The following is a 15,541-nucleotide window of genomic DNA, read 5'->3' on the forward strand; positions in this document are numbered from 1 at the left end:
TTCAAAAATTAATGTAACCTAAACTTTGAATATAGACTAATGAGCTTGGGAATTGTGCCGCTGTTTTCTGTACAATTGCCAACAATTCGAGTTCGCGGTGCCTGTTTAGAATGCGCTTTTTCAAACAAATGAAAAATGCTAACTAGGTAAAACGAATTGTTTTGTGCGATACAGATAGTTTATGAAAGTTATGTGAGTAAGCCGAAAACAAAGACCTTTTTCAATTTTCTGTTTGCATATCGATCTTGTCTGTCTGTCTGTCTCTTGGTAACCGAATGTCTGAGCTCCTATCTCGAGTTCTTATAGCTCTACGAAATTCTAAGATGGAGCCACAAAGCTATTGTATGAGAGTTTTGATAGCCTCAGGGCGCGTGCTCCCGGGTGGCGGATGTGACTTAAGGGAGATGATGGGAGCAAGCAGTGCTGCAAACCTTCACTTTCATGAAAGGATTTCCAGTCTAAATTGAAATCTTCAAATTTCAATTTTCAACGAACGAACTGAAAATGAAAGAGACTTTCAGATCCAGTCAGTTGACGGTGATAGCAGCATTTCTGTAATTTGGCACACGCCGTGTTGCATTAGCGATGTTCATGCGGTTGAGAATGTAGATGCTTATATAGTTCATCGACTTCATGCAATGAATTGGCTCACATCAAATAATTTCGATATTAAATCAGATTTTCATCAGAATTTCGTTCAATGACCGGACTTTTATTGAAAATTGACGCCGCTGACGCCGAAGGTCGTCTCAACTTAAGACAGTGAAAATGCAGTTTTTGTCACTTTCCTTTGCAGTGTCGAAAATTTGCAGCACTGGATGGGGGTCATATACCTATTGTTGTAGTCTTTCTTACTCTGATCTCGGCAATCTCCTATGTGAGAAAGTTTCTTAACAATATCAATTAACACTAAAGAATTTTTCTCACACGTGGATTAGACCACTTAGTGCAAGCTCTTTTCTTGTCTATATCCATGAATGCATTACAGTCTCACATGATACTTCGTATTTTTCGTTATTCGATAAAATGAATAATTCTTTTTTCTTTGTATGTTATTGCGCTTTATTCAGAATGGACGATTTAGTGATTAATTCACCTAGAAGTGATATGAAAAATTTATTTTTTCAGGACTTGAGATAGACACCCAGTGTCTTCGAGAAAGTTGTGGCAAATATTTCTGCTAGCAACTTTGTCGAATTTGTGGAATTTCTATCGCTTATGTTAAATAAGATATAAAAAGTTTTATATACAAAGTTCACTCAAATCATAATTTTTAATATAACTTTTTTTCTTGAATTTCCTGCATATTTTTTGTCTTTTACAAAATTATTAGCCAAACAGAAATACATATTTCTATCAAACATTGCAACCAACCAATGTTCGACAGAAATATGTATTTCAATACAAAAGTTATTCAACTAGTAATGGTTTTTCAAGTGTTAGTTCAACATTAATTTACTCATTCGTACACGAAAATACGCAGATAACTATTTAATATTTTGAAAACACGTTTATTCTACTTTCAAAAAAATATAAAATCATTCGTCTAATAGAGCTGTTTGAATGAATAAATTCTTTGGCATGAAAATTCGTACTTTTTCAAATAACTTTGCTATTTCTAAATAAAGCGTTTTACAATCTTCTGCAAAAATATAAACCCATAAAAATTGCACAATTTTGTAGAAGGTTATAATCATGGGAAAGAGTTATAAAAAAATATGAATTTTTAGTCACAGTTTCACACATGGCGTCACCTAAAGTGTCAAAAAAAAATTCAGGAAAAAAGTTAATAAGATTCCTAAGTCAGTGACGACTTCGCTGCTGCAATCCTCATGTGTTCCAATAAGGTGAAAAATCTTGGTATCATCCGCATAGAGCAGTCGTGTGCCAGGTGGTAAAATCCGAGTGACATCATTGATGAATAGTGAGAAGAGCAGCGGCCCCAATCGCTGCCTTGAGGTACACCGGAACTGTTACTAAACCAACTGGATTGCGATGTACCCAACTTAACAGCATACGCAGTTGGTGAGAAGGAGCGGCTGTATCACAACTGCCTGGATGGGACCCATTTAATCTCTAGCTGTCCATGTGGTCTCTAATGAAGGAAGTGTACCCAGCATCTTCACACTCCTTTGCATGCAGACCAATCCGCTAGCATTCGGCATTCCGGTAATGACTCGTCGTCCCACTCACTAAATCTTACTCGCTATAAACTATTTTCAATTTTGATGGGTTTTGGAATAATCTTGCATTTAAAACTAAACTTTCAAGACATACTTTCCCGAAAAGTTTTAGGAATTATTTATTTATTTATTTATTATTCTATTTCCATCTGACCTTATAGGTCTCCATGAAAGTTAGTGGATGGGGAAAAGCCTATTTGAGGCCGTCCTCATGTAGGCCTAAAAACCCCATCATCTTTTGATAAATATACATGAAATTTTAAGTTACAATTAGTCAATAACAAAACGACAAACAGTTCATATCTAACATAGAATTAAATGAATAATACATTGGGTCCAACTTAGTCATTACATAAAACATTAATCCTGTACTTAAACAATATGGTCAATTATAAAATATTCGACATGTACACTCTCTGAAGAAATTATGTTAAAACGTGTTTTCTGTATGAGAAACATACAAACATGTTGTGATTTAGGTAAATTCATCGTCACACTGGTATTGGGATATAATCAACGGGTTTACAGTGCGCTACCAAAGCCAACGATCATAAATTTGTACTCATTTTAGAGTAGGATATTTTCAATATTTCATTTTCTTTTGTTCGTAAATGATAAATTAACGCAAAAATCCCTTATTGTAGTTTGAATCATTACAGTCGGTATATCGTATAGCTCAGTGGTTCCCAACCGAGGGTCCGCAGCCGCCAGGGGGGCCGCGAAGCCCATCTAGAGGGTCCGCGAAGGCCCTGGTAAATTCAATCAAAATTACTCTTTACAATTCATATAATCTTGAAACCAGATGAAGAATATCGAGAGAAAAACCAATACTTCGAAGATTACATAAATATGAATTTACAGACTTAACCATCAATTGAATCAATAAACCACTATGTGTTCTGTGCAATGTTGTGTTGAGCGTGGAGGTTATGAAACCATCAAAGTTAAAATGACATTTGGTTACGCACCATGTGGAGCATAGCGCTAAGGATATGTCATTTTTCCGTCGTTATAAAGCTGGTCTTAAACGGTGGATTCTTTGGGTACCATCCAATTGCACAGTAATGCAGTATCGCAGGACTTACATGCATGAGACTGCCTTTGGAATTGCGAGGAACAAGAAAACACATACGATTCGTGAAACTCTTATCAAACCCACGATGGCAAAAATGATGAGTTTAGTTCTTGGTGAAGCAAGTGCTGCAAAAATGCGACAAATCGCGTTGCTAAACAACACCGTACAACGACGATTTGCTGATAGGTATGTCCAATGACGTGAAAGCGCAAATTTTGAATGAAATTAAGCTATTCACTTTGTTTGCAGTTCAACTCGACGAATCTACAGACGTCAGTTCGTATGCGCAACTAATCGTATTTGTAAAACTCTGGTAAATTGAAGTTATATTTCCTATTTTGCAGTGAATTGGAAACTACTACCAAAAACGACGATATATTTACTAAAATCAAATTATTTTTTGAATATGGTGGTTTATAGTGGGATAAGCTTTGTGGAGTTTGTACTGATGGTGCTCTAGTGATGCTTGGTAGTAAATCAGGATTCCAGAAAAAGATCAGAGAGTTTTCATCACTAGTCAAAGGTGTTTCTTGCATGTCCTTGCCAGCAAGACTCTGCCAGAGTAATTACAAAAAGTTCTCGATACACGTATCGAGATCGTCAACTACATCAAGTCTACCGACTTGATACCGACGGCTCTGAATACTCGTTTATTCAGAGAACTCTGCAAAGTCATGAACTCAGATCACGAAGCTCTCCTGTTTTATACTGCTGTGCGCTGGTTGTCGAAAGGAAATGTCCTCAATCGTGTTTATGAGCTGAAAAATGAAACTGGGGTGTTTTTGGAAAGTCAAGGAAAAAAGGATTTTCTCGCTGACTTGAATGCAACAGGCTGACAGCAACGACTTGCGTATTTGGCAGACATTTTTGAATAGCTGAGTTCGTCAAATTTAAAACTTCAAGGAAAACAAACAAACTTACTCCAATTTCAGGACAATTTTCACTCTTTCATTGCAAAAATGAAAAATTGACGTCGGAAAGTTTGTTTGAGAAATGTTGCTATGTTTGAAAGCCTTTGTGATACGATTTCGAAAGAAAACGGATTCGGAATTGGAAATTACTACTAATTTTGACTCACTCTCCACGCAGTTCGAACGACACTTTCCTTAGCTTAATCAAGAAGATGCTGCTCTAGCGCGCAATCTATTTTCTACCTCGTTGAATGTGGCTGATCTACAAGATGAATTTTTGAACTTATGTAATGATTCATCAGGTCGTGATTTCTTTAATGAAAAAGATTTGAGACAATTCTGGTTCCTACGAATGGGCATTGCGAGCATTGAGGATTCCCATCCCTTTTGCGTTCACGTACCTCTGTGAGAGCGGTTTTTTTAACACTTCTGCAAATTATAACAATGACAGGAAACAGATTAAACGTCGCACATATTACCTCGAATAACAAAACTTGTATCAGAAATGCAGGTACAATCATCGCACTGAACAATTTGTTCTCAAGATACTATGTTTTAATAATAAAACAAATAACAAAATCGAAGGAGTTTTCTTTATCAGTGTGAATAATCCGTGAAATTCGTTTGGGGGTCCGCGGAGCACTTTATGCTTCGCCAAGGGAGCCGCGACATCAAAAAAGGTTGGGAACCACTGGTATAGCCTATAACATCATTCTTCTCTCCATCTCTCCCGCCAACAGGTTTCTGTTCGCTTAGCTAATGCCAATTTATGGAATCACTTCAACTGAAACGGCCTCGATCACCAAACTAATTCATTCTTTCCACTCATAGCTCACACTTTTACACACAATGATTAACGATACTACGGATTGATTCAATTAAACGCCTTTATAGTACAACAATAGGGAGAACTACAGCCAAAACTTGTCCCCGCTTGCTCAATAAATCATTGACTCAATCAGTATCATTTTTTCTATCTATCGTAATCGATCGAACTCAGCATGAATGAAACGCGCGGACCACGGGATTTTTAAACACGTTCCAAATTGGTGTGAAGCGACTCGCCACGCCACTAATAACAAACCAATTGATTTTCGTTGGTTCGATAGATTATCAACGATTGCCAATGTATCACAAGATGACTTTCGGAAATAGTGACCCTGGTGGGTGGCCCAGCCCAACAAACACCTCCAATCAAAAGTTAAATATCGGATAATTGAAAGTAAATCCCCTGTACCATCGAGGAAGGTGCCATCTCATTTTCAATATTCGAAATCCTTTGACCTGTGCTGAGAAAGCACGTTTCGCCAGACAGATCGCGTAGTGAAGCATCGTTTCGGTCGTGCTATTATTAGACATTAATGATTAATGGGTGAAATGTTTCGTTGAATAGATATTTTTTTTTGCCGTATCACTGCGATTGAGCCATTCAGAAAAACATGGTATCATGAAGGGCAAGCTTGCAGCGTTTCGAGGTGTGAATAAATTATGTTTCTTCGCGTAGGTTGCCCACTATCGAAAAGTTATTTAAATTATAATTGTTCGAATTCGAAACAGATACAAGTGAAATAAACATACATGCACGTTTTACTCTTGTTCATGTTATACTTTTTCTCACTATAATTTCCAGGAAACTCTACTCAAGGTCAAGGAAGTTCTGGTGGAGGAAAAAAAGCACATCAGATTCGCTGACTGGAGCGCACATGATATTGAAGTGTTGAACAAATACCTCTTTTTGACGTCCAAACCGTGCATCTATCTGGTCAACCTATCGGAAAAGGACTTTATTCGGAAGAAGAATAAGTGGTTGCCAAAGATCAAGGAGTGGATCGATAAGCACGACCCGGGTGCATCATTGATTCCGTTTTCCGGTCTGTTTGAGCACAAGTTAACCGAGTTTGAATCTGACACCGAACGTAAAGCGTACGAAGAGGAAACCAAGTGTACCTCGATGCTGGATCGGATTATTACAACTGGTTACAAGGCGCTGCATCTGGAGTACTTCTTTACTGCTGGTCCCGATGAGGTTAAGGCTTGGACGATCCAGAAAGGAACCAAGGCTCCGCAGGCAGCCGGCCGTATTCATACCGATTTTGAGAAAGGATTTATTATGGCGGAAGTGATGCATTACAATGACTTCAAGGAAGAAGGAAGTGAGGCAGGTGCCAAGGCGGCCGGCAAGTATCGGCAACAGGGCCGAAACTATGTTGTTGAAGACGGGGACATTATCTTTTTCAAATTCAACGCCGGTGCCGGTTTGAAGGACGCAGGAAAGAAAAAGTGATACCCGCAGTACGCTACGGTCATCATTGTTTTTCTCTATCTGAACATGATACTGTACTCGCAGGTGTTTCTACCGCAGCGGCAGTAGATAAAATGACAGGTTCTAAGATCAAGATGGGGAAAACAAACATAAGACATTTTATATCTTCAGCAAACAAGGTAGACCTATCCATTGATTCTTGCAGTACACACCCATGCACTTGTCTTGTTGGAGAATATTAAGCTAATAAATTATTTGTTTTGTGTAACATCTGACATGCGTAGTTTTGATTGTGAGTATGTATTTGAGTGAACCGGCGTTTTTTTTCACAGGGCTAAAAGGAAGTTTTTGTTGAAGACCACAGCAATCGTGGGTAATCCGAGGGTTTTGATTACAGAAATTTTAAAATAAATGTTCATTCCACTGTTAACTGTTACTTAAGACAGACGTGTTTTATTTGTACTCTACAAGTGGTTATGGGCCCAGGGTAGTAAAGGCCCAGAAACGGAAACTAAAACGGAAGATATTGAATTTCAAATTGAAGCAAAAATGTTCACGGGCGGAAATTCAAATCTCGCGCAACCGACTGGAGGTGGAGATGTCAACGGAAGAGACACTGAAGCTGGAAGTATTCGAGTTTGCAAATGTTCCGTGGCACTGCCGGCAATTGAGAAGCTGAAAGGAAGGGAGAATTATTCGACGTGGTCTTTTGCGATACGGATGATTTTAATCCGCGAGGGAAGTTGGTCGGCAGTTCACGGTGATGACGAAAGCGTTCCCGAGGGTGTAAAGCTACAGGCTCTGGCCACGATTTGCTTAAGTCTGGAGAGCTACAACTAGAGCCTAGTGCAAGATGCAGCAAACGCTAAGGAAGCTTGGAAGAAGCTGGCATCTGCTTTCCAGGACAGCGGATTGACCATGAAAATCGGATTGCTTCGGAAGTTCACGTCGGTTCGGCTGATCAACTGTACTAGTGTTGAGGCGTATGTAGACGAACTTATGACCACGAGCCACAAGCTCGCATCTGTTGGGTTCAAGGTGGATGACTCCTGGCTTGCGGCAATTTTGCTGATGGGCCTTCCTGAACAGTATGAGCCTATGGTCATGGGTCTCGAAGCTTCTGGAACGGTCTTGACGGCGGACGCGATAAAGGCAAAAATTCTACAGGATGTAAAATTTGATCGGGGTCCGGTCAGCAGCAGCACAGAAGGTGCTTTGTACAGCAAGGTAAGCCGCAAGAAGCTGATTGAACAAAAGAATGGCGGAAAAAGTGAGAAACTGCTGCAATTGTGAAAAACCGGGGCATTTTGCAGCCACGAAGTCAACGATGAAGGCTAGTAAGTCGAAAGGGCTTTGCAGTATCTTTGCTATAGGAAACGTAAGGACCGACGAGTGGTATCTCGATTCCGGCGCCACTATTCACATGGCGCGGGCAGATCAAAATTTTATTAATAAGGTTGCCATGGATCATGAGGTCGGAACAGCAAATAACAGTAACATGATAGCCGCTGCGAAGGGAACGGTTTCGATAGAAACTTTGGAAGGAAGTGTTGATGTTGCTAATGTGTTAAAAATTCCGGACCTGGCAACCAACCTACTCTCTGATAGCACTATTTGTAAACGTGGAAACAAGGTGGTATTCACGGCAAACAAATTTGAAATCTGGGATGAAACTGGTGGGCTTGTCATCACCGGAGTAGAAGAAGGAGGTCTATATCGTGTCAACCGGCCGGAAAAATCGTTTCTGGTCAGCAACATGGATTTATGGCACAGACGTCTCGGCCATTTGAATATTGAAAGCTTAAAAAAGCTCAAGGAAGTAGCAAACGGAATCGACTTCAAGAATGAAGCCCTCGCTAATTGCGAGTCGTGTCTTATCGGTAAGCAGACACGATTTCCATTTCCTTCCAGTGATTCACGAGCAAAGGAACTGCTTGAGCTGGTGCACTCCGATCTGTGCGGCCCTGTAGAGGTGCCATCGCTTGGAGGAAGTCGTTACTTCGTTACGTTCGTGGATGATGCCAGCAAGAAGGTAGACGTGTACTTCCTCGAGCGGAAAAACCAGGCCCTGGAAGCATTCCGAAAGTTCAAAGCTAAAGCTGAAAGACAAAGCGGAAAGAAATTGAAGATTTTACGTACTGATAACGGGACAGAGTACGTCAACAGAGGTTTCGACGAGCTACTAGAATTTGAAGGTATCCGGCATCAAACCCCGTATTCGTATACACCTGAGCAAAATGGTGTTGCGGAACGTATGAAGCGAACATTGGTGGAGAAAGCACGGTGCATGCTCAACGACGCGAGGCTTGGTAAGCAATTTTGGGCGGGAGCAATTTCGACTGCTGCCTATCTGGTCAATCGCAGTCCGACATGATGGTTGGGAAACAAAACGCCAGAGGAAGCATGGTCGGGAAACAAGCCAAATCTGCAGCATCTCAAAATATTTGGATCACAGGTAATGGAGCACGTGCTGAATATAAAGAGGAAGAAGTTTGACTCTAAGGCAAGAAAGGCTATCTTTGTCGGCTATTGTGAGAATACCAAAGGGTACCGTTTCTATGATCCAGAGAGAGGGGAGTTTGAAACCAGTCGAGATGTAGTCGTCCTTGCTGAAGGTGCAATGAATGCAAAAGCAATGTGTGACCAAAATGTACAACCGGTAGAGTTCATGGAGCTTCAGTTAGAAGAATTGCTAGTACCAAGCATTGCGGATATGATCAATTAAAAATCAGCAAAATATAGCAGTTGACGTAATCTCAGATGATGAAAACCAGAGCGCAGACGACACTCTATGTAACGACGATGAAGTTGCAGATGTAGTCGACAATGCGCTCCCCCCGCAATTCGAGAGGTCAGTTGATTTGCAACAAGAACCAAGGCGCAGCGGTCGGGAGCGCTGTTATCTAGGCAAGTATAAAGATTTTATCGGCCATGGGGCATATTCTGGTGATAGCTTCTCCCCCCAGTTATCTCCTGATCCAACCAACGGAGATCTTGCGATGGACGATCCAAAAACTTACGAAGAAGTTTTGCAAACACCTGATAAGGATTATTGGATTCAAGCAATGAACGATGAGTTGGTGTCACTGAGCGAGAACAACACGTGGGTGCTGACAGATCTACCAGAAGGAAGAAAAGCTATTCGGAACAAATAGGTGTTCAAAACGGAGCGGGATCCTGGACCATTCAACGATACAAAGCTCGTCTCGTCGTGAAAGGATGCTCGCAGAGGCCAGGTCTCGATTACGATGAGGTGTACTCTCCTGTGGTGCGATATGCAACGGTTCGTTACCTCATGGCACTGGCAGTCCAATACGATCTGGAAATCGACCAGATGGATGCCGTAACGGCATTTCTAGAAGGAGAGCTGAAAGATGAGGAGATCTACATGCTGCAGCCGCAGGGTATCGACCAACGAAATGGGAAGGTGTGCAGATTGAAGAAAGCGCTCTATGGCTTGAAGCAGTCAAGCAGAGTATGGAATGCGCAGTTGGATAGTGTTCTCCAGAAGTTTGGTCTGGTTCGTTCATCAGCAGATCGTTGCTTGTACTGGATGATTAATGAAAGTAAACTGATGTTCGTCACGATTTACGTTGATGATTTTTTGATTTTTACCAACGATCAAGACTTGAAACAAAAATTGAAAATGTACTTAAGCCAGCAGGTTGAAATGGAGGATCTCGGTAAAACCGAATTCTGTTTGGGTATCAGGATTACAAGAGATCGGACAGAAGGAAAACTCTGGCTAGATCAACCAGCTTACATCGAAGAAATTATTGAACGTTTTGGTATGACCAAAGCACACCCTGTATCAACGCCCGCAGAACCAAATGTACGGTTAGATAAATCAATGGGACCAAAGGATCAGAAAGAAGTCGAGGAAATGAAGAAAATTCCTTTCAAGGAGGCCGTTGGATGTCTGTCTTTCGTGGCTCAGGTGACTCGTCCGGACATTGCATTTGCAGTAAATGCTGTTAGTCAGTCCAGGTCGCCAACATTGGGAAGCCATAAAGAAAATAATTCGCTATTTGAAGGGAACGTCGACAAAGAAGTTGGGGTACTCCTAACAAGGATCCACTGAGCTAGTTGGCTACAGCGATGCCGATTGGGGAGGAGATCCAGATACTCGGAAATCAACGACGGGATACGTTTTCTCGCTACAAGGAGGAGCCATATCGTGGAATGTTAAAAAGCAGCCAACAGTCGCGTTATCCTCCTGTAAAGCCGAATATATGGCCCTGTCCCGTACGATTCAAGGAGCTATGTGGTGAAACAACTTGCGGTCGCAGATATTCCAGGAACATCGTCCTGTAGCTCTCAACCAACATCTGCAATCAGTATCGCGACGAATGGATCATACAATCCTCGCACAAAGCATGTGAGTATTCGCTACCATTTTGTGCATGATAGCCTACAGCAAGAGGTGGTGCAGTTGTTTTCCGTACCAACTACCGAGCAGCCGACTGATGGTTTTACAAAGCCCTTAGCCGTCCAGAAGCAACATCGCTTTTGCGAATTAGTAGGTGTCTCGGATTAGGGAGGAGTGTTGAAGATCACAGCAATCCGAGGGTTTTGAGTACAGAAATTTTAAAATAAATGTTCATTCCACTGTTAACCGTTACTTAAGACAGACGTGTTTTATTTGTACTTTACAGGGGTTTTCAATTGAGCTTATAACTACGCCATAGTAATATTAAAAAAGTTTTATTGCAGTTTACCAACAATACTTGTTTATCACAGATAAACAGAGACGTGGCAAGGGGAACGCTGTTTGCAGTGGTTGCACCCAGCCCCTAGATTGCTTGAGATATCGGAATCGCTCGTTGCGATACAAAGCATTTAAAATTCAAAAAAGAAGACGAGCACGCATTTACTAATATGTGAATAATTTCGTCGCTAGACAGTTTATTTATCACTGGTTGAACGGTCCTGGTATTACTAAAAATCACAGGTTTCAAAATTAGAAATCATTTCTCATATTCTACTGTCTCTCTGGCATAACTCGCATCACAAATATTACATCACTTTTCACTTCTTCATCACTTTAAATATATATTCTTAGAAGCTACAGAGCGAAAATACCTATGTTGAATGTATTTGGCAATTTTTGGATTTCCAGAAACTGGTTGTTTACGCCAATCATTGTAGATCTATTATCTCAAAACTATAACATTACATTATATCCCTAGTTATGTGTTTCTAGTGTTTAGTTTTGAAGTAGAATACTTCTCTTTGCTAATAAATCGATTAGTATTCGATGGATTTCCTTCGTTCTTGCAGCAATAGATTGGAAAATCTTCTTAGATTCTTCCCAAATGAAGATAGTTGTAAATTTATTATTCAAACTATTGTACTATTGAAAATAGTCAAGCCTTGTCAAAACGAAAAATTCGACCTCTGATTGGTCGTTATATGATTGCTTCCCAAGCACGGTCGACAGAATCATATACCTTGCAATTTAAAATATGCTATTTGGCCTATATAAGAGCCTGTTTCAGCCGAAGCCGCTCATTATAATTCTAGACTGCAACAGGAGCAGTCCTCCCTTAGCAGCAGCAGTGGATACAACAGCAGTAGCAGTGCAGCGGATAACGACCACAGCTGTGGTATGGCAACGGATATCGAAGCGCGTCTCAGCATCGATAGAGCAGGACCACGTGATGCAGGGCAGCGGATACCAATGGCAACGGAAGCGTCCACTACTGTGGCAACGGGGATAGCGCAGCGGTTGACGTTGGTCTCAGCATCTATTTAAGCAGGGCCAGCTGATGCAGTGTGGCATTTTAGTGAAATGCTGTCTCTGAGCGATAGCAGGCACACTAGCAAATGCACCCAATGAAAAGAATGTTCTGAAAAGCTTTTCAGTGTTTATGTTCCCCCAACGAATACTTTATTCGCACTGCCAGTGATAACGCAACGATGTGATCGGCATCTTATCAAACATTGAATTAAAAAACAAATTGTCCTTTTCGGGATGAAATAAAAACCTAATTGAAGAGTTAATATTTTCTCTTAAATCAATTTACACTTTTAAGAAATTCGGAACGGATATATATTTGGTTTCATCTCCGTGTCTCAGAACGCACTGAATTATCTTTTCCTTCAGTCATGAGCACAACATCCGAAAAGCTTTCATTATCAGCATAAAAAATAATTTTTCGCATAATCAAAATTCAAAAATTATCAAGTCCAAATCATGACGAGCAACTATATCGTCAGTTGAATTCAATACTGGCACAACTCAAAATTTTGCAGTTTGGAGTTATTGATGGCAAACGATGCCAAATACTATAAAGTTTCATCTCACAAAGACCCGTTTCAAAATTCACAATATTTCTAGAAATATAAGTAGATGTGCCTTTATTGCACAAAGCAAAAATATCCTTAAAAAGACGGAAAAATGAGGTTCCAACTTTTATCACTTGCTTATTACATGCACATGATAGACCCGAACAAGTTCAATTAAAATGGGAAATCATAAAATTGGAATTTTTCACGAAAATGAAAAAAGAAATTTTCGGCGCAAATTTTCGAAACTATGAATTTTGAGTTGTGCCTGTATTGAATTCAACTGACGATATTATTGAGAATGGTCAATCCTTGTTGAAGCGCGAAATTCGACTGATCTGATTAGTCGTTAATATGATTGCTTCCCGAGCACGGTCGACAGAGTCATAGACCTTGCCATTTTAAATTTGCCATTTGTCTGTATAAGAGTAAGGATGGGAAATATCGACTGAAATGGCTATCGATAGTTATCGATGATTTCCTACTACTATCGGTAACTATCGATAGGTTTTTCATTCCTATATAAAAGCCTGTTTCACCCGAAGCCGCTCATTATAATTCTAGACTGCGACATCAGCAGTCCTCCCTTAGCACCCTTAGGTACCAGGCGGATAGCGGCCACAGCTGTGGCATGGCAATGGATGGTGCACTAGTTGCAGCGGATCTCAGCATCGATAGCAGTTGGGCCAGCTGATGCAGGGACAGAGGATACCAATAGCAGCGTATAGCGGCCAAAATATTAGCATGGCTACGGATAGCGGGTTTAGCATCGATAGCAGCTGATGCAGTGAGGCACTTTAGTGAAATGCAGTCTCTGTGCGATAGCGGACACTAGTAAATGCATTCAATGAAAAGTTGACTCATTTTTACAACACATGAGCCGTCTAGTTTTTAGTGTTAAATCAGTTTTTCACTGTTTATTTTATCACAAAAAATACTTTATTCGCACTGTCAGTGATAAAGCCAAGATGTGATCGATATCTTATCCGATATTGAATTGAACAACAAATTAAAAAATGACTGACACGCAAGCAGCCGGGTTTTCTTGTAAAAGTATTATACATCATCCTTGCGGTCGTGGCTTTGCACACAACCCTCCTTTGATTTTTTCTCTTAGAAGATTTCGTGACATCGTTAAATCAATAACTTCACAATATTTATTCAAAAGACTCATCATTCTATTATCTGACCCTGTCATAGCACATTCTGTTCTATAAATAGTAGGAGGGTGGTATTCAAGACACGACCGCATGACGTTGACTACCGTATTCTTATATTCCATTGAAACAAATAGTAGAGGGAATTGCAACGTTTCTTTTACAAAACTTCTGTAACAAAATTTCGAGGCACCAAAAGGTACCAGTTGCCGATTATTCTCGTTTACTGGTAGTCCGTCCAGAATTCCAGCCATTTAAATGTTTTGCAGTAGCCATTTACTACTAAAAGCCACCAGCATTACGGGTGAAACCGGCACGAGATGACCGGTACTATTTTGTCTTTCCTCCTTTCAGCTGCTAACACCTAGCGCCGTCGTGAAATTAACATCAACACAAACATGCATTTTTGCAACGTTTTTTCCGCTAGCAGCAGCATTTTGTAAAACAGAAAATTCAACTAACCGCTTCTATTATAAAACTGCGAGGCACCAAAAGGTACCAGTTGTCGATTATTATCGTTTATTGGTAGTCCGTCCAGAATTCCAGCCATTTTAGTATTTTGCAGTAGCTATTTATTACTTACAGCCACCAGCATAACGGGTGAAACCGGCACGAGATGACCGGTACTATTTTGTTTTTCCTCCGTTTAGCTGCTAACACCTAGCGTCCGTATGTAACCGGTGCGGTTTAGTAATGAAACTGATGGGGTGAAATGTTCGAATGATACGTTTTATACCAAGGCTTCGTCAGATAATTAGAAAGAAGGAGGGGCTACATAGATGATGAAATGGTAGAGACAAATGTTTATTGAAAGCTGCGCCGGCCGCTATCGTAATATTAACATCAACACAAACATGCATTTTTGCAACGTTTTTTCCGCTAGCAGCAGCATTTGGTAAAACAGAAAATTCAATTAGCCGCTTCTGTACCAAAATTTCGAGGCACCAAAAGGTGCCAGTTGCCGATTATATTGTTGTTTTCTGGTTAGTCCGTCCAGAATTCCAGCCATTTAAGTGTTTTGCAGTAGCCATTTACTACTAAAAGCCACCAGCATAACGGGTGAAACCGGCACGAGATGACCGGTACTATTTTGTTTTTCCTCCGTTTAGCTGCTAACACCTAGCGTCCGTATGTAACCGGTACGGTTTGGTAATGAAACTGATGGGGTGAAATGTTCGAACGGTACGTTTTATACCAAGGCTTCGTCAGATAATTAGAAAGAAGGAGGGGCTACATAGATGATGGAATGTTAAGGAAAATTTTTTCTTGAAAGCTGCGCCGGCCGCTGTCGTAATATTAACACCAACACAAACATGCATTTTTGCATGGTTTTTTCCGCTAGCAGCAGCATTTGGTAAAACAGAAAATTCAATTAGCCGCTTCTGTAACAAAATTTCGAGGCACCAAAAGGTACCAGTTGCTGATTATTCTCGTTTACTGGTAGTCCGTCCAGAATTCCAGCCATTTTAGTATTTTGCAGTGCCATTTATTACTAACAGCCACCAGCATAACGGGTAAAACCGGCACGAGATGACCGGTACTCTCTTGTCTTTCCTCCTTGCAGCTGCTATCACCTAGTGTCCGCATGTTACTGGTGCAGTTTTGGAATCAATATGATGGGGCGCCGGCCGCTGTCGTAAAATTAACACCAACAAAAAGATGCA

General features: G+C 40.6%; 1 protein-coding gene across 2 annotated transcripts in view; it reads left to right on the forward strand.

Moving 5' to 3' along the window:
* Positions 1-6,707, forward strand: part of LOC129722133 (obg-like ATPase 1) — a 97,503-nt gene extending 90,796 nt beyond the window's left edge. For both annotated transcript variants that reach the window (XM_055675385.1, XM_055675389.1), the window contains exon 6: positions 5,800-6,707. In XM_055675385.1, the coding sequence (XP_055531360.1) occupies positions 5,800-6,453 (654 nt within the window). In that variant the 3' untranslated portion in view covers positions 6,454-6,707. The remainder of the gene's footprint in view (positions 1-5,799) is intronic.
* Positions 6,708-15,541: the final 8,834 nt, after the last annotated feature.

The sequence above is a fragment of the Wyeomyia smithii genome, chromosome 1 (genome assembly GCF_029784165.1).
Source record: "Wyeomyia smithii strain HCP4-BCI-WySm-NY-G18 chromosome 1, ASM2978416v1, whole genome shotgun sequence".
NCBI lineage: Eukaryota > Metazoa > Arthropoda > Insecta > Diptera > Culicidae > Wyeomyia > Wyeomyia smithii.